Source organism: Ictalurus punctatus, chromosome 9 (genome assembly GCF_001660625.3).
Source record: "Ictalurus punctatus breed USDA103 chromosome 9, Coco_2.0, whole genome shotgun sequence".
In the NCBI taxonomy this organism is placed as follows: domain Eukaryota; kingdom Metazoa; phylum Chordata; class Actinopteri; order Siluriformes; family Ictaluridae; genus Ictalurus; species Ictalurus punctatus.
This window is the reverse complement of record NC_030424.2, coordinates 5674345-5694391: the sequence shown is the minus strand read 5'-3', so window position 1 is coordinate 5694391 and position 20047 is coordinate 5674345. Positions and strand designations below refer to the sequence as shown.

Below are 20047 nucleotides of genomic sequence, written 5' to 3'. Positions count from 1 at the left end.
ATAAAACTATATGAAAGACTACTGAGGCAAAGGGTTTCATTCAGAATTTCATTCTTTTTAAAAGCCATCTTTGCTTTACAGTGTTTCTTTACATGTGCCTATGTCTTTTGTATCATTCAAGTTCAAGTGATTTTATTGTCATTACAATTACATACAGCTGGTTACAATACACAGTGAAATGAAACAACATTCCTCCAGGACCACGGTGCTATATAAAACAACACACTAACCACATGAGACGACATAGAACTAAATAAGATCTGCACACTTCCACATAACGTGCATGTGCAGACGTGTGCTATCAACACAAGACAGTACAATACTACTAAAACAGGACAATAGGCACAGTCAGTGACAGTGTAGTGCCGACCAGTACACAGTTTTAGTGTGAAAGTGTCTGCTATAATAGGTAGTGAAAAAGATAGGTGCCAAGGCATAACAATATAATTTAAAAATGGTATAAATGTGATCATAACATGCTATGACTTAGTCTTTAGCAGCTTAGCTTATACCAAATATGAACATAGCAGTTATTGTGGTAACAAACAGGTAAAGTGTATAATAGTGACAAGAAATTAAATACTATATTTTTATAATACAGTAGCAGCAAAGATGCAACATAGTCAATGCAGGAATATGCAAATATAGCAATGGGAGTGGGATGGTGTTCAGTTCAGAGAGTGTGTGTGTGCACGTGTGTGTCAGTCCAATCTCTGAGTATTGAGGAGTCTGATGAATTGGGGGAAGAAGCTGTTACACAGTCTGGCCGTGAGGGCCCGAACGCTTTGTTACCTTTTTCCAGATGGCAGGAGGGTGAAGAGTGTGTGTGAGGGGTGTGTGGGGTCATGCACAGTGCTGGTGGCTTTGCGGATGCAGCGTGTGCTGTAAATGTCTATGATTGAGTGGATAGAGACCCCAGTGATCTTCTCAACTGTCCACTGCAGGGTCTTGCGATCCGATGAGGTGCAATTTCTGAACCAGACAGTGATGCAGCTGCTCAGGATGCTCTCAGTAGTTCCTCTGTAGAACGTGGTGAGGATGGGAGGTGGGAGATGGCATTTCTTCAGCCTTCGCAGAAAGTAGAGATGCTGCTGGGCTTTCTTGCTTATAGAGCTGGTGTTAAGGTTCTCAGACAGGTGAACACCATGGAATTTGGTGCTCTTGACGATCTCCATGGAGGAGCCATCGATGTTCAGCGGACAGTGGTCGCTCCGTGCTCTCCTGTAGTCAATAACCCTGAGGGGCCCATGCTGAGTGTGGTGGTGCTGGAGATGTTGTTCCCGATCTGGACTGATTGAGGTCTCCCAGTCAGGAAGTCCAGGATCCAGTTGCAGATGGATTTGTTCAGGCTCAGTAGGTTCAGCTTTCCAATCAGGTGCTGAGGAATGATTGTGTTGAATGCTGAACTGAACTCTATGAACAGCAATCGAACATAGGTGTCCTTCTTGTCCAGGTGGGTGGTGGCCATGGCATCATCTGTTGAGCAGTTGGTGCGATACGCGAACTGCAGCGGGTTCAGTGAGGGGGGCAGCAAGGTCTTGATGTGCCTCATGACGAGCCTCTCGAAGCACTTCATGATGATGGATGTGAGTGCAATGGGACGGTAGTCATTGAGGTAGGACACTGAAGACTTCTTCGGCATAGGGACAATGGTGGTAGCCTTGCAGCACGTTGGAACGATGGCGCTGCTCAGGTAGATGTTGAAGAAGTCAGTGAAAACATGTGCCAGCTGGTCTGCACATCCTCTGAGCACTCTGGCAGGAATGTTGTCTGGCCCAGCAGCCTTCCATGTTTTCCTCACATCAGCCGTGGTTAGACACAGCACCTGGAGGAGGGGTGGACTTCCTCGCTGCCGTGCCATTCTGTGCCTCAAACAGACCGTAGAAGTTGTTCAGCGCATCTGGAAGTGAGGCATCACTGTCCCAGGTGGGTGATGTTGTTGTCTTGTAGTTGCTGATGGCCTGAATGCCCTGCCACATGCGCCACGTGTCACTGCTATATGTGAAGTGACTGGATTTTCCGTGCTTTGCCTCTCTGATGGCTCGGGACAGTTTGGCCCTCGCTGTTCTTAGGGCCGCCTTATCACCTGCCCTGAAGGCAGGGTCTCGGGTCCTCAGCAGTGCACGCACCTCCACAGTCATCCACAGCTTCTGGTTGGAGCGTGTGGTGATGGTCTTGGAGACGGTGACGTCATCAATGCACTTGCTGATGTAGCTGGTCACTGATGCAGTAAATTCCTCCAAGTTGGTGGAGTTGCTGTCAGTTGCAGCCTCCCTGAACATGTCCCAGTCAGTGTGCACAAAACAGTCCTGAAGAGCAGAGCTCTTGCTGGTCAGGTTTTTACCTGCTTCAAAACCGGTTTGGAGCGTCTGACGAGCGGTCTGTATGCTGGGATTAGAATAACAGAGATGTGGTCTGAGTAGCCGAGGTGGAGGCGGGGCTGTTGTCTGAGTAGCTGAGTTGGGAGTGGGGCTGGGGTCTGAGTAGCCAAGGTGGGGGCGGGGCTGTTGTCTGAGTAGCCCAGGTGGGTGCGAGACTCTGCCCTGTCTGCGCCAGGTGATGTTTGGGTCATCAGCGTGTTCGCCCCTCAAGTTGGTGAAATTTAGGGAGTACTGACTTTAGGTTTGTGTGATTGAAATCTCCGGCGATGATAAGCAGTCCATCGGGGTGTGTGTTCTGCAGTTCACTAATAGCCCCATACAGTTCACAGAGTGCCTCCTTAACATTAGCGCTGGGGGGAATGTATACTCCAATTATCAGAACAGTGGTGAACTTGCAAGGTAAATAAAATAGTCTGCATCTAACAGTCACAAACTCCACCAGCGATGAGCAGTACCTAGAAACTAGCACCATTCCATGTTGATGTAAACACACAGTCCACTACCGCGAGCCTTACCGCACAGAGCTGCATTTCTGTCGGCACGAAATGAGGCGAGCCCATCTAGATGAATGGCGGTCACTGAGCCACGTCTCTGTGAAAATAAAGATGCCGTAGTCTGTAAACTCACGCCATGTTGCCTGCTGGAGTCGGGTGTAGTGCAGTTTATTGTCCAGAGAGCAGACATTGGAGAGCCGGCCGCCTAGGGTTTGATTTTAGCCTAGCATGCGCCCCCCCCCCCCCATTTCCACTCTTCCGCTTCCTCGCACACCACTTTCGACGTCCCTTCCCCCGTCCACCGGGATCAGGCGATGCCAAGGACTGGAGGCCTGGTCTCCACAGCAGATCGTCATGCATTTTGGTTGTTGCATGATTTCTGTATTTTAACAGTGTCTGTCAATGGTAAACATGAACACCCGGCTTCTCGGATGTCCATGTGCTGTAAAACAATAAAACGGCTACGAGACAAAAAATAGCACCACTTTGGATCTGGAGAGGCCGCTGCGTGTGTCACGATTCGTGACGTAACGGAGATATGACGGATGCAAATGCAGTTTGAACAGGTTTTATTTAGGAGAGACACAGGCAGGAAAATCCAAAACATGATCCAAAACGTAATCCACAAACATGCAAGAGGTCAGGCGATCGGCAAACAGGCATACACGGGGCAAGGCAGGAATCAAGGTCGTGGTCATGGAAAACAGGATCGAGACAGAAAACATGAAACAAACAATGACTAGGAACTGGGAGCGGAGAAACCAGCGTGAATTAAACAAACGAATCGAACATGAAACGTGACATGAACTATGACTGGTTATCTATCGTAAGGACTCTTAACTAATCTACAATACTATAACTTATCTAATCTATCCAAACTACTCTATCTAATATTCCGCGCTGTGTGCTGTGAGGCGCGCGGTATCACCCCCCCAGGGCATGAAACATGAGTGCCATGAAACATCCATCTCCATTGGCGGCCAGGGAAGCAGAGCGACGTCCTCGGCGGAGCAGGGAAGCAGAGCGACGTCCTCAGATGAACAGGTAGGCAGAGCGATGACAACAGCCGGGCAGACAGGCTGAGCAAAGTCCTTGGCGGAGCATGAAGGCAGAGCGACGTCCTCGGCGGAGCAGGAAAGCAGAGCGATGTCCTCGGCTGAACAGGGAAGCAGAGCGATGACCACAGCCGGGCAGACAGGCTGAGCCACGTTCTCGGCAGAGCACGAAGGCAGACCGACGACCACTGCAGGGCAGGCAGGCTGAGCGAAGTCCTCGGCGGAGCATGAAGGCAGAGCGACGTCCTCGGTGGAACAGGGAAACAGAGCAACGACCACAGCCGGGCAGACAGGCTGAGCGAAGTCCTCGGCGGAGCAGGAAGGCAGAGCGACGTCCCCGGCTGAACAGGTAGGCAGAACGACAACCACAGCCGGGCAGACAGGCTGAGCGAAGTCCTCGGCGGAGCATGAAGGCAGAGCGACGACCACAGCTGGGCAGGCAGGCTGAGCGAAGTCCTCGGCAGAGCATGAAAGCGGAGCGACGTCCTTGGCAGAGCATGAAGGCAGAGCGACGTCCTTGGCGGAACAGCAAAACAGAGCAACGACCACAGCCGGGCAGACAGGCTGAGTGAAGTCCTCGGCGGAGCATGAAGGCAGAACGACGACCACAGCAGGGCAGGCAGGCTGAGCGAAGTCCTCGGCGGAGCATGAAAGCGGAGCGACGTCCTCGGCTGAACAGGAAGGCAGAGCGACGTCTTCGGTGGAGCAGGGAAACTGAGCGGCGTCCTCAGCTGAGCAGGAGAGCAGAGCGACGTCCTCGGCTGAGCAGGAGAGCAGAGTGACGTACTCAGCGGAGCCTGCAAGCTGAACTTGGCTGGTCATGTCAGCAGACTGGGATGTGAGCAGAGCTTGGTTGTCCATGTCAACAGACACTTGGTTGGGTATGTCAGCAGACGTGGACCTGAGCAGAGCTTGGTTGTCCCCGTCAGCTGACTTGGGCGTGAACATAACTTGGTTGTCCTTGTCGGCAGACTCAGGCGTGAGCCGAAGTTGGCTGTCCTTGTCGGCGGACTCGGGCGTGAGCAGAACTTGGCTGTCAGTGTCGGCAGATTCAGGCGTGAGCAGAACTTGGCTGTGCATGTCGGCAGACTCGGGCTTTGGCAGAACTTGGGTGGTCGGGTTGGTAGACTTGGGCGTGGGCTGAACTTGGGCGACCGGGTCGGTAGACTTGGGCGTGGGCTGAACTTGGGTGGTCAACCTCCGGCTGGGGCTCTAATGTTGGGGCCTCTCTGTTGACCTCTAGCTGGACCTCGGCAGGTGAGCCCACCGCGTGGGTCTCAGGTTCGAGCTCTGAGGTCGCCAGGTTAACCTTAGGCTGGAGCTCCGGAGCTGAGACCTCCCTGTAGGTCTCGTGCTGGAGCTCTGAGGCCGCCATGTGGAGCTCTGGCTGGAGCTCAGGGGGTGAGACCTCCTCGTGGGTCTCAGGTTCGAGCTCTGAGGTCGCCCGGTTCACCTCCGACTGGGGCTCGGTTGCTGAGACCTCCGATAGAAGCTCCGAGGTCACCCTGTTGACCCCGGGCTGGATATCTGCACGGGCTCTCCGGTGGAGTTTCTTATGCTCCCACCAGCTGCTCTTGAAGCATTCATGAGAGCAGTAGAATGCTTCCTGGAGACCCAGTTTTTAGCAGGTAGGGCACTGTAGCTTGGTCTCCCTGCAGCAGCCCTCAGACATGCATGTCGGTGCCACTTCCACCACGTTCGCTGGAACCTGAAGCAGATCAGTGGAGGCTGACCTGTCAATCCCCTCATAATAGAGGTTAAATGGCAGGTCAGGCTGGGGCTGTCCATTGACTCTGCACCCCAGTAAATCCAGGCCATGAAGCTGTGCTGCGTGAACTCCTCCATAAAAAGTTCTGCGAATTGGTTGACATCCTGGAGGGCAGAGGACCCAGTGCTCACCAGCTGCTCTGCCCAGTCACGGGCCGGACCGCAAAACCTGGACACCAAGAATCCGATCCACTGTCTCTTAGTAGGCTTGGGAAACGCCAGACTGCAGAAATATTCCTGGCAGCTGGAGAAGAACTCCAGCGGGTAGCTCCCCGATCCCGCTGTCTCTGGCGGCAGTTCAACGGCGTACTGTTGAGGGAACTGCACGGACAAGAAATGCGGCCAGTAATCCAAACATTTCCCGATAAGGTATTGTCCTGTTACTCCCATCATAGTGTGATGTCTCTCTCGTCCTCGTGCTGCATCCATGGTAATACGGAATATTCTGTCACGATTCGTGACGTAACGGAGATATGACTGATGCAAGCGCAGTTTGAACAGGTTTTATTTAGGAGAAACACAGGTAGGGAAATCCAAAACGTGATCCAAAACGTAATTCACAAACATGTAAGAGGTAAGGCGATCGGCAAACAGGCATACACGGGGCAAGGCAGGAATCAAGGTAATGGTCACAGAAAACAGGATCGAGACACAAAACATGAAACAAACAATGATTGAACTGGGAGCGGAGAAACCAGCGTGAACTAAACAAACGAATCGAAACATGAAACATGACATGAACTATGACTGGTTATCTATCGTAAGGACTCTTAACTAATCTACAATACTATAACTTATCTAATCTATCCAAACTACTCTATCTAATATTCCGCGCTGTGTGCTGTGAGGCGCGCGGTATATATACAAACCTACTCAGCGTCGTAATAGCTGACGGCTGAGGGCAATTCAGACACACGTGAAACAATAGCCAATGACAGAACGGGGAACATAAACAAATGCACAGAAACATAAACAAATGCACGTGTAGAAATGTCACGATTGCCCACAAGGGAAAAGCAGGTGCTCGCGCACCTGCTCATGCACGCGCGCTCACATGCTCCACAGCGTGCTGCTTTTAGGGGAATTCATGACAGCCTGCTACTGCCGTGCCGCCATCTTGAATCCCACCGTATTCTATAACTTATGTCAATACAGGATATCCAGAATAACTCCGGGGTATTAAAAAGATCTGGTGAAATTATGTGCCATGAAGCTTTCCCGTCACACTCCCCACCACATGTTCTCACTATATGAGAATGTTATTAACTCGATTTCATAACTATGATAATAACATAACATTTATATTGACAAAGTAATGACTGATGCATTCCTGTGCTGATAGTTTGTGTGTGTGTGTGTGTGTGTGTGTGTGGTGTGTGTGTGTGTGTGTGTGTGTGTGTGTGTGTGTGTGTGTGTGTGTTTCCATACTACATACTCAAAACCAAATTATGAGTAGAAATTGGGACACGTGTGTTTTAATCAAGTTGATGTGTGTGATGTGTGTTCAGTCCATCTGTGTTAATATGTGTTAATTTTCATCTGAATATTAATGAAGTGCCTGTAATTGAACATGTCCATCATGACTTTGTTTAAAGGCCAGTACATAGCTGCTGAGGGACACACTAGTGGCACCTTTCATTCTCAGTACTTCACCAGGAACTGCGTGCCAACCTCCCAGCGAACTGAAGCAAATAGTTCGCGGCTCTCGGTCGAAACTGGAAGGCATTTCATCTCTGAGGAATATGAATGAAAGCTATTTGAGATTTAGTCTCAGGTTATCTTTACTATTTTCGTACTTTGGAAACAGGTGAGAAAGTTGGGAGAAATTGGTTCAGGCATTCAGACAGGTTAGGAAAAGTATGTCATCAAGAAATTCTCATCGTAAGAACATACATTTTGAGCGGTGCTTCTTTTTTTCTTATTCTCGTTTTTGTTCCGCTGAGATTCAGTCCAGCCTAAAGCAATGTGGGCTTTTGCATGCATTCTTTTCCCCTTTTCCTGTCCTTATTAACCATCTACATCTCACCATATATGATGACTTAATGACTCCCTCAACCCTCCTGCCGGAGTTCCACGCTCACCTCGTCCACTTGCCCGTTTGCAGCTGAATTCATCGCTTGGCAGTAAAAACAATTTACTGTTAATTACAAGGAGAAAAATGTGCTGGCGAGCTCCCCATGAACACCATGAATCAAACACCACTCATGGAGATTTATACAGAATATGTAAGTAGGACGAATTAGTGGGGTTTAATAACAGAGGCACAAATCATGCAGCCTTCAAGGGCCCTTAATTGATACTGTGGGAAATGATGGACATGAATCCGTCAGACTCTTGGCGCCACAGTAAGATATGGTCAGCTCAATATGCTGCGGTGGATGTTATGGCTTCCTCCATACGACAGAAGCACATTTGTCGCTTTGCCATTGCATTTCTTTTGTCAACTGAGCAGCAAGTTTTTGTTCTGTTGCTTATATTAGCTTTGAAATGTCAGGTTTTTCTCTTTACCCTGATTTAATGTTTTTCCTTATGGTTGTCTCAGGTTGGTTGAATCACACACACATACACACAAACGCACGCACACACTTTGGCCCACTTAAGAATATGTCTCTTTTCTCCTTGTCCCAGACCCATTGAGTAACTCCGACAGGACTCTGATGTTGATGATTGCAATTTATGTGATCCTTACTTTGTTTTTATGACTGTCTGTATACACAGTGCCCATCGTTATTATACAGATGCACCATTAGACTGAATTACCATCTGTTCAAACGGAGCCGTCGGCAGCTGCTTCCGTTGGGTCGGTTGGAATGGCGTCGCATTTCTTTCCATGCCGGAACAAGTAGTGTGTAACGAGCATTATCCACAGCGTAGACGGAGAAACGGTTACCGTGTGGGTGAATTTAATTGTGTTTTGGTCTTAAAGCTTTAGACACTATGTGCAAATATGTAGACTGGAACAAGGATCGGGAAGGCCCGTAAGTGCAAAACGCATTAACAGGCTAAACGCGTAAGAGCGAAACGAAAAACAGCAAATCGGGACGCCCGATATCAAACATAAAAAACACAATAGGAAAACTAAGAACACAACAAAACTGAAAACACTCGACGTTGACTTGATGTTGAGGAGACGTTCCGAGCTCCCAAGTAGGAATTCCGACGAGGTGTTTTTTCCTAGTTGGAGATCACGTTTGGTCGAATGCATAACTAAATAAAACGCATAACTCGGAAACTTCGACCTCCAGCTTAGAAAAAAAAATCACAAGGAATACCCCCATCAACTGTTGCTACTTACTAATCCCTACTCTGAAACTCGAGAAGGTCATCTCAACCCCGATTTCAACACGTGAAGTCAAATCAACTGCCATGACTGCTCACAGCATCAACGGTAGACCGAGTAGTACTTCTTTACTTTAATAAATGAGTTATACTGTACATACAAGTATTTGCTTTAGATCACTGAACACACAGACAACATCGCTTGTTAAATCTATAACATTGACTGTACAGTTCACTGTTTTACATCACTTAGCTGGCTAGAGTTTTGCAGTCAAAAGTCGAACATGAAGGCGTACATGGCTTTTATTTATTTTTTTATCAGTATATCTTGTACATGAGTTCGGGCACCGGTAAAGACCCTGTCTCACTACACATTGGGACACCGATAACTCAATTTCCGGTGACATGACTATGTACTTGGAGTCAAAAATTAAAAACGTAAAAATATCAAAGTTTTCTGTCATACAACTTTGTTAGCTTAATCACACGTATTTCTATCATGGTACGTCAAGTAGGATCGTTTTAAACACTTAAAAGTCGTTAAACTCAAACCATATAGATATATAGAATAAAATAAAGTTAAAAATCGCTTACGTGAGTAATCATTTTAGAGCTACAACAACGATAACAAGTTACCTACATTTGTAGGCGAAATTGGCTGAGTTCATCCGGCATTTTTTTTTTTTTTCAAGCTGAGAGGCTTCAGAAATCATGATGTCATTTCCAGTAAAGGAACATCATGAGCACCGATGCTCCCTGGATTTTGCTGTACATTTGTGGGATTTCTTAGGGAGCGAATATTCCAGTGCACCAGAAGGATTTTGCAATTAAGACAGCCCTTAAAATGTCTGTGTGTGGGTTTGTCTCCCCAAGGTGGTCGTGCATGTCGTCATGTTTTAAAATGGCCACTATTCCCCTCTGATAATATATGTGAATCATTCCGTGTGAGTCAACACACAGATGAATCTCTCACATCAAATGATTCTTCCTCTGAACTTGTAGCTCGCGTCTGTGAATTTTTGAAATGCCGTACGATTACGGCCCGAACTAAAAGGTTCTATAGTCATCTCTAATGCCTGAAACGACATGTATTCATACATTAAGCTGAAAATGACAGTGAGACAATATTGCACAGTTGCAGGACCTCAGCTGTCAGTGCAGGAGATCCCCGGTCACTGCTAAAAAGCATAATAACTCATTTTGTGAACGCACTGATGAGGACAAGGATTGTGTAAGCCTACAGAATTTTAAAAAGGGAGCCAGACTGATGTTATTGATCTTTTTGTAAAGCGAACAGCTAATCAAGAGTTGATGGTAATGTTTTATGTATATTACAAGCCATAAAGGGAAGCTGTACATGTGTATCCCTGCCTGTACACATCGCATTGACGTGAACTGTGCCATGCATATTTCTCCCCCTTTGGAAGGTTGGTGCAATTATGCATAAATCAATACTTCCCAAGTTACAGAAATGCTGCTAGTACGTATTATAGTACAGCTAGGGGGATTTGCCTGGAAAATGCAAGGCTGCATTGTTAAGACAGCAAATACAGCGATCCAGCTGGACTTGTTTCCAGATATGCTTTGGACAGATATGCTTATTAATCTGATAAAAGCAATGTTTACCTTCGCAGTTAGACCAGGATGAGACTCTAAAATATTCATGAAACAAATTTGCCCAGCTAATTTTAATCATTAGTCCTGAAATTTATTTCTTGTGGCGTAGTTAATGATTCTTCATTAGTGTAAATAAAATGGCAGAATCTCATCACATATCAGGCTGTAAAATGTATTCTATAAATTAATTTTCACCGGATGCATTGCAATAATGGGGTTATTACCCAGGCCAGCATTCACTTTAGACCAAATGTGCAGTTATTCCAAGACTTGGAACTGTGCACCAGTTTCATTTGACAGCAGTTTGCGACGGCATTAGGCGTCCGAGCTGTAATCAAATTCGGCCGTCGTTTGAGTCCAGCGGTGCATTTTAACGTCTTTTGTTTGTCGCTATCATTTAAACAGTTCTGTTGGCATCATGAAACGATCAGCAGATGTCCAGATGTGATATCTAGTAGACAAGTTCAGTCATTTTTGAGCTGATAAAGACATGAGTAAAAATGTATCGAATAAGATCGGTTATTCTAGACAGGACATCTATACATATAGTGTAGTAAAATGATACGCAGACCTGACTGTTGTTGTTTGTGCTTGCTGAAATTGCTGTGGGAAAAAAAATCTCCACCTTGGCTGATTATTTTGGTAATAGTTTGCCCGAGGTCTCTGTTTGGAACCTCTTGATGATGCTAGTACGATGATGCTAGTATTCGAGTTCCACTTGCCATTTTTCCAGTCCTTTGCACATTAGATGCATTTTAATGGATTTTTTTTTTTTTATTAACTTGTTGGGTTTAATCGAGGATTCATGACAGACTTAGTATTAACAAATCATGCAGCAGTACTGACACTCCCGCTCTCGCCTCTTCCATTCCACTTCAAGCTCACTTAAGCTATACTTCACGTTTTCCCACCTGTATGTATGTTTAAAAGCGATGAACGTCTATCAAGACTTCACACAAAAGCTATTAAATCAACACGTGGAGTTTGAAATATCAGGGTTTCAATTATACAGACTCAAGTGCTATTGATTGGATGTAATTTATGACATGCCTGGCAACAGACCTTTGAAGACAACACATTCATTTTCTATAGAGGGCTTTTATTGGCGGTGTTGGTCGGGCTTGGCTACTGGCCGAAGTAGACTAAATGCACTGCGAATGTGTCAGTTCATGATCATTTAAGTCAACCTTTAAGGCTGTGTTTGGACCTTTGTTTAAAAAATGTTTGAAAAATCTGGTGAAACCAAAAAACAACAAAAAAAAACCCTTCTTTTTCTACTGACAGCACCAGCAGGGTTGAAGGCCCCCCGGCTGAAACCTTTAAACACAACTGCAATGAAGATCTTGTGGGCTGCTCCGGCCGAGCTGAACGGTCCGCCACCTGTCTACCATGTTGAAAGAACCGATGTATCATTCTCAGATGCAGAAGGCCAGGTCATCAGAGGCAGACGCTTCACTGGGACCGACTACTTCCACTTTCCCAGCTCTACACTTCCCGTTAACACTGACTTCACAGGTATGGAGCTTTTTTCAAGTTAGTGCTTAGCACATTTGCCTCGCACCTCCAGGGTTGGTGGTATGAATCACGCCTCTGCCCTGTGTGCGCCGAGTGTGCATGTTCTTCTTGTGCTTCGGGGGTTTCCTTTGGGTACTTTAGTTTCCAAATTGTCCGTAGTGTGTACGTGGGTGTATGAATTTGTGCGATTGTGCCGTGCGATGGGTTGGCACCCCTTGTGCCCCACGTTACCTGGGATAGGCTTCAGGCTCCCCCGTGACCCTGTGTTGGATAAGTGGTATGGAAAAATGGATGAATAGACGGATGGCCATCTAATTATCAAATCAGGTTTGTGAGTGTGTGTGTGTGTGGACTAACACAGTTTTTATTCTGCACTCAATCTCTATAACAGCCTAATAAATTAATGACTTCCCCGATTAGACAAAGGGCAATTATACTTTTGTTTACAAACATAATTGGAGAATTGAGTTCCAAATGAATATAGGTTATGCTTCATCTGTTGATGGAGAAAAAAACCCTGCCATTTGTTTACATAACTCACATTTTAATTGTTTAATGTATGCAAGTATCAAGTGCTCTAAATCATCAGATTGGTCAGTTAGATGTAAAAACCTGAGACAAATAGCACATGACCTCATTTCCATAGCTGCTGCACCAAGGTGGTAAAATGTTCCATGAATTAAACCGAGTAAAGGTCAATTAACAGTTCGCTACTGTAATCATGGTAACTGGCTCCTACTTATTCCATTAATTATTAACCTCATTAGCATTTTGGGTTAATTATTCTTTTAATACTTTTGTCTCTCCACAGGGCTTTATATCAAGTTCAAAGTGCAGATAACCGGATGCTTAGAGTTTTCACATTTGGCTCTGTACTCCCACATGATAGAATTTAAATAAACTAAACACCTGCGATGATGATATCGTTTTAATTATGATAAAATATTGTTATATAATATATGTTTATTGATGACAACCAAAAAAAAAAGTCTCCAAACAGAACATCCTGCAGATAACACTCTTTAGTTTGTCAGGTCCACAAAATGGATTATTTTCCTGAAGATAAGATAAGATAAGATAAAAACTTTATTGATCCCACACTGGGGAAATTCCCTCGTTACAGCAACTCAATTACACAAAAAAAAAAAAAAACAGATAGAAAAGAATACACATTAAATAGGAATAAAATTTAAAAAATGTCTAAAAAATATATACAATAGGAATAGAAAAAGAAGAATCGTAGTAAAAAATTAGAATAATGGTAATATGTACACTATGAACACCTCAATGTATGTACGGATGAATATATACAGATGAGTTACACCGCGTTTATATACAGGAAGACTTATATAGGATATAATGCAACTTTAGCAGAGCATTACCAAAGAAAAGACAGAAGTGTAGTTGTCTAGTTAAGACAAAAAAAAGTAGTTTATGTAGACATTGATGGTGCTAAGAGCATTCTGCAGTTCACTAAGCCCCTAAGCTTTCTTTTGTTCAGTTATATGAATGAACATAATCTGTATTCGGTCCTGCTCTGTTCAGGAGCCTCTGCACAGAACCATGAGACTCGTCCGTCGCATGTGCTTTTGTTTTCCTCCTAGATATTACGCAGACCATCCACTAAATGTATCCACTTCAGAAGCCTACACAGAAATGGATGACCCTGTATGACCTTGTAGTTTAAGAAATGAATAGCCATTTCCTTAGTCTCACCAACCGCCCCCCCCCCCCCCCCCCCCCCCCAACTTTATTAACATTTAGCACTGCAGTTTCCAGGTTTTTTTTTTTTTTTTTTTTCTTAAATAATGACAAACGGATAAATCTTTATAAATCAAGCCTGGAGTTGAGTTCAGCTGACTCTCTAATTGATCAATGACTGCAGTCAAAGTGGAGAGCTCGTCCTTGGGCCTGCTGGCGTTATGAATGGCCGCAGACTAATGAGGGAGCCGAAGAACAGCGGCGACATTCCCGTCGGCTCATATCTTTAGCCACGCCGCCTCTTTAAAATCACATGTTGATGTTCTCGATTGCTTACCGATGGATTGGGAACAAGGCCAGACCACTCTGCACTCCTGAAGCCCTTTTGTCGGTCACGGGGCAAAACGTATTGAGTCGCAGGATAAGGAAAAACATAAAGATTTCCCTGTTCTTATCGAGCTCGCTGGTGACTGGATAAAAGTGAGCGAAGAGCTCAATGGCTGAAATGAAGCATAATGAAATGAACAAACAACATGCTCAGGGACAAAATACTCGGCGCAATATTGAAATCTAGCCAAAGCAACGCATTAAGCAAAAATCAATGGTCATCTAATTTGGAGCCTTAAATGATTTTGTCAGTGCACAACTCCCAACAAATCAAAGACGGGGGACAAGATTTTCAAAATGCAATATCATTGCAGAGGATTGATCTGCATCTTAATCCTCATTGATGTGTTATGGCGGGCAGTGTCTTGAGCTCTGTTGAAGATTCTCAGCCAGGATGCAAACTAGAAACCGTGTCTTATGCATAATAATGTAGTCTTCATATATTTCATTTTTCTTCCATTTTACTTGTAATGAAGTGCATTAACTGCTACGGCTGCCTTTGAAGTGTCGCATTTCTTTCTTTATCTTTTTTTTTTTTGTCGAATCTGAATGTTAAGTGGCTGCACGCACTTTTAAAGAAAAGATTCTCACTGAAGGTCTATGAAGGGGGTCAAGAGCAGTAAATTTTTCTTTGCAGAGAAAATTGCAAGCAATTGTAGCCTAAAATATGAAATATTACAAATGGTTTTCCTTAAATAATTTGATTTATTGTCAAGCGGCCTCGTTGCGTGAAATCTGAGGGGAAACTTTGCACAGACATCATTAGTTTTTTCCCCCCATTTAAAGATTAATCATGAAAAGCTCTGGCTCTTTAATTCTGTAATTTGTATATTTAATGGGGTGCTGCAGAATCTATGACAGTAATTAGCATTTGCTAAAAACTCATTAATACGCAACAACTTGATTAATGCTGCAATAATGCTAACATGACTGAAGTTATTCAGGTTATGTATTAAGCAGATTAAATCCAAATGGCCTTGTTTGTTCTACTTATAGTTGATATTATGTTTTTTTGGCCCGGGAATGAGTTTGTAGGAACATTTACTGGTTATTGATGCTTATCATATACAGACCTCTAACAGATTCTCGGAATTGTTTAAATGCGTTTTTTGACTTCTGGTTTTATTAAGCTGTGTTAAATTGGACAAATATACTGTATGATATGAACGATAACAGTTTGGTGCAGTTGTTTCATTATAATGTGTGGTGGCCTGAGGAAACCCTTCACAGGGTCAAATTTTGGGATTTACTACAAGATGTAGTTCAGAAAACCGTCGAACGAGATGTGTTCTCTTTTATATGTTTCTCTGCGTTATTGTTAGTAGCAGCAACAATAGTAGAAGCTGCGTGGCTAAACATGAACAATGATGTGAACCAATAGGAGAAATTTTCTTGGGTTTGAAGTCCCACTGATTGGACTGTGGAAGCCTCTTCATTTTACATGTATACATTGCATACACCATGTTAAAGGGTTCATATGATGATTTTTAAAAGTTCATTATTTTGTTTATTTGGTGTAATAAAATACGATAACATGCTTTAATGTTACATCATTTTTTACATATTGTACATTATAGCAGTACCACTATTCCCAGTCTGTCTGAAATGCTCCCACTGAGTTCTGGTTTCTTCAAAGCCCCTCCTTCCGAAAAGCCCAGAGTGCTCTGATTGGCCAGCTGACCCATTACGTTGTGATTCGCTACAAACCTCAAGCGTGTGTCGGAAATGTAACACTCATTAACGTTATCGCGAGCTTCAGCTTCCAAAGCTTCTAAATTGATTATAAGCACAGTTAATAATGTCGTCGGTTTTACCGTATCAGTCCGAGCCCGAGTTAGGTTCTGAAAATGCGGATAATCGAGCAGATCAATCGGAACCGACTTTGCAAGCACGGCTTGTGCAGAACGTTTCACAGTGGTAAGTCTTTATTTCGGATCTCTCTTACCTTTCAGGTGCGATGTTATAACAGTTTAATTCGTCTTCTTCACTGTAACGTCTTTAAGTCCTGAAGTGACAACATAAAATACAGTTTAAAAAAATTCAATTAATTCAACAAATGTTTTAAATGGTGGCAGCATTATGCTGATCTTTTAATTTGTGACGTAGACGCTTGCAGAAGTAATATTTGGATTTCGATTGTGGTGTTTTAGGCAGGTCAGGAGCAGTGTGCTCTGTTAGATAGAATAAATCTCCCCTTTGTGGGAGACTATGAGCTTTGTAACTTTGCAGATCTTACACATGCACAAACCGATACATTGCACACTCAAGGAAGACAGTAAAAAGCATCATACAGTTTGACCCCTTTAAGGTTAATAAACGTTAACGTTGAAAGCCTAAGACTTTGTACATCATTTTGGGTGTGTTGTTTAAAGACACAGTAGTTAACATTTGCATTGATACATCGAGTGTGCAGTTTGGTTAGGTAACACTGCAGACACATTTTGTGCAAAAATGACATTAAATCCATCCATCCATCCGTTTTCTGTATCACTTATCCTACACAGGGTCATGGGGGAGTCTGGAGCCTATCACAAGGAACTCTGGGCACACAAGGTGGGGATGGACGGGGTGCCAATCCATTGCACGGCACACTCGCACACACATTACAGACAATTTGGCAATGCCTTTCAGGCTACAATGCATGTCTTTGTACTAGAGAAGGAAACCGGAATACCCAGAGGAAACCCCGGAAGCACAGGGAGAACATATACACTCCGAAGACACTAAGCCAGCGTGCCCCCGACATTAATGCCAAATAACTTTAAAACTATCCAAAATCAGATCTTTCATTATTTTGATCTGTTTTCAGAATTTAGCCACAGCAATGTCCGGCAGGATTTCCCTGGCCATTACAGATATTCAGTTTGATTTAATCATCTTTGTATAATGCTTTTAAGCGTTGCCATCTAGATTTATCTATTAAAGCAACATTGTTGAATAAATTGATTAAATATTATGCTGTGTTGATTCGGTACTTGCAGAAAGGACATAAACATTAGACACTAACAGTAGACCCTCACCTGGTGAACTAGCATTAGGATGTTTGGGGGTTTTTTGAGACAAAGTACTTTTGTAAATCAATCTGAATAAGAATTGGAATCTGCTTAATGCAGTTAAATGCAACATTTAAAATGGATAGAACAATTAAGCAATAAAATTTAACTGCTGTGCATTTTTCTACTTAAACAGTATCTTGGTCAAGATTGGTAACATCTTATAAAACAAGGTTTTTTTTTTTTCTTTAACTTTTGGTAAATTTATATAAAACAACATTCTTCTCAACTCCCATTCTGCTGATTTACATTTTTGTGGCTTTTCAAAAGTTTTTTTTTTGGTAGCCTGAATGTATGGTCTACTCCATACATACTCCATACAATTGCTGACACACATCTTCCTATGTATGGACTCTTGTCTTGAGACCCTCTGAGGTGAATCTCATTCTTTATCGCTTGGCTCCAGGAGACCACTGACCACTGCTTGTAAACAGACCTGTCAGAACAGAGACCTCAGAGACCGCCCTTGTGCCTTTCCTTCAGGAATAGGTCCGTCGTATTGATGGATGTGAAGAGCATGTCAAAAAAAAAAAAGCTGATCACACAAGAGATTGTGTGCTGAACCTACAAGTTTTGCATAAGCAGTTCCTCAGCCGTCCCCAGTTTCCATACATGCGCACACACACAACACGACACGATGTCGGGTTAGATAGTATCCCAGGGTGATTAACATGATTGAAGATGTTGTTCATGTAACAGAATTATTAAATGTTTTAGATCCTGTTTGATTGTTAAAGAGAGCATGATGGGAGCATTGTGTTTAGATTTCCAAATCTTGGAATGCTAATGTCCAGTCTTGTGAGTGCTATTCTCCCTGTGCTCTCCTTTATACTCTCTTCAGCTATCTAATTAAAGTTTTGTCAGGTGTTTTTCATATTGTTATCTCCATGCAGGTGTTCAGCTGAGTTTCCGCACACGGATGGAAGAAGGACTGATCCTTTGTGCTCTTTCCCCTGGAGAGCAAGAAGAATTTGTGGCTCTGCAAATACGCAATGGCCGGCCCTACTTCCTCTTTGACCCTCAGGTAGGATACAGTTCGTGTTGTTGGCATGACTGTTTTAATGTTGTAAGAGACAGTACATGTACAAATATTATATTACACTTCCAGAGCTCACTGCTTACAAAGCTGAAGCCCTTCTAGTTGCTCCTACAAAAAGTCATCAATCAGATATCTGGTGCTGACTCAAAATATGATTGCTACGAAATCAGATTTTATTTAGTACTTCTAACATACATCACCATGTGATTCATCTGAACACATCATTAGTGATGTTTCCTGGGGTCATCAGGTGTTTCGGGTCTTTCAACATCAGATACCCATGCCCAGGTGACCCAGTCGGGGTTGAACAAGCCCCGGTAGCACTACCCCACCCATGTCTCTCCTCTTGAAGCAACCTCCGCTGCCTCCGTGGCCGACTTCAGGCTCATTTGTTTACTGGCCCCTTTGAATCCCAGCATATTATAGGCCCTACCAGTGAAACTGGGCTGCAAACCCTCTGCATTCCACCTTGATGGGCTCACACCTTGCTCGCCAGCCATTACTTTGGCACTCTTGTACCAGCCCGCTGTACCTAGTTCTCTTCCTCTCTCTGGCCTCCTCGATACGGTCCTCCCAGGGAACAGTAAGTTCTAACAGGGCAATTTGCTTGGAGGATTCTCAGATCAGCACCATATCTGGCCTTAACGATGTTATGGCAACGGTTTCTGGAAACTTAAGCTGCTTTCCCAGGTCGACTCTCAGCTCCCAGTCCTGTGCTGATGTTAGCAGGCCAGAGGAGGTGGTCCTAGTTGCTGGTAGTACCTTCTCCCCAGCCCTGACAAAAGTGATGGTCTACTTCACTGGGTGAAGACACTTACAGTGGGTTATCCCGCTGGAGATGATGTCTGCTATGGCCTTCAGAACTTTGTCATGACACCAACGATAGCACCCCTCACTCAGTGCTTTTATACAGCTGCTGAGGATATGTTCCACGTTGCCTAATCTTCTGGGGTTTAAAAAAAAATAAATCAATTATTGGAATTCTGACATTTTATATGAGGCCCAGTTTTCAATCTGTGTTGTAGTGTGGAATTATTAACTGGTCCTAATACCACTGCACCAGGGACACAACATGGAAAGGAACTGTAACATGGCAAGCAGACAGTGCTGCTAAGGAATCCCTCAAACTGAGAAGTACAGATTGTCAAATCCCACCATCAGATTTCAAACCAATAATAAACTCGTACATCTCAGAAAAGTGGCTAATGGAATGGGACCAGTGCGTTCATGGTCCCAACAAACTACATGAAATCAACCCTGCTATAAATGAAAGACACTTCCCTCATTTCCCTTTTGAATCCAGACACGATCAGACCGTATGCACAAGATGCCTTATTGGACACTCAAGACTCACACATACGTTCCTACTAAATGGGGAAGAACGGCCAACATGTGATTCCTGTAAAACAAGAACGTCTGTTAATCATAGATTACTGGACTGTCCTACTCTTAACAATACTAGACAACTATTCTACTCAGAAAAGACGTACCTAGAATTCTTCCAAAATGTTTCACCAGGAAAAATACTAGAATTCTTCTCAAACACTAAAGTGAAGGACCGTATATAGCTGTTGCTTTTGACACTGTTGGAATGTAAAAATGTAAGAATTTACTTAATATCCTGTTTAATCTACCTTGATCTTGCCCTGAAAATAGCCACTGATTCTGGCATGCCATTAAAAGCACAATAAATACATAAACAGCAGCATGATAAACATTCAAATCTAAGCCAATATGTTTTTTAAAGGGGCATAAATTA

General features: G+C 44.0%; 1 protein-coding gene across 1 annotated transcript in view; it reads left to right on the top strand.

The window, feature by feature from the left end:
• Window positions 1-20047, top strand: part of ush2a (Usher syndrome 2A (autosomal recessive, mild)) — a 233866-nt gene that overhangs the window by 68007 nt on the left and 145812 nt on the right. The window contains exons 20-21 of the mRNA XM_053682619.1: window positions 11878-12108; window positions 18143-18273. Of these exons, the coding sequence (XP_053538594.1) occupies window positions 11878-12108; window positions 18143-18273 (362 nt within the window). The remainder of the gene's footprint in view (window positions 1-11877; window positions 12109-18142; window positions 18274-20047) is intronic.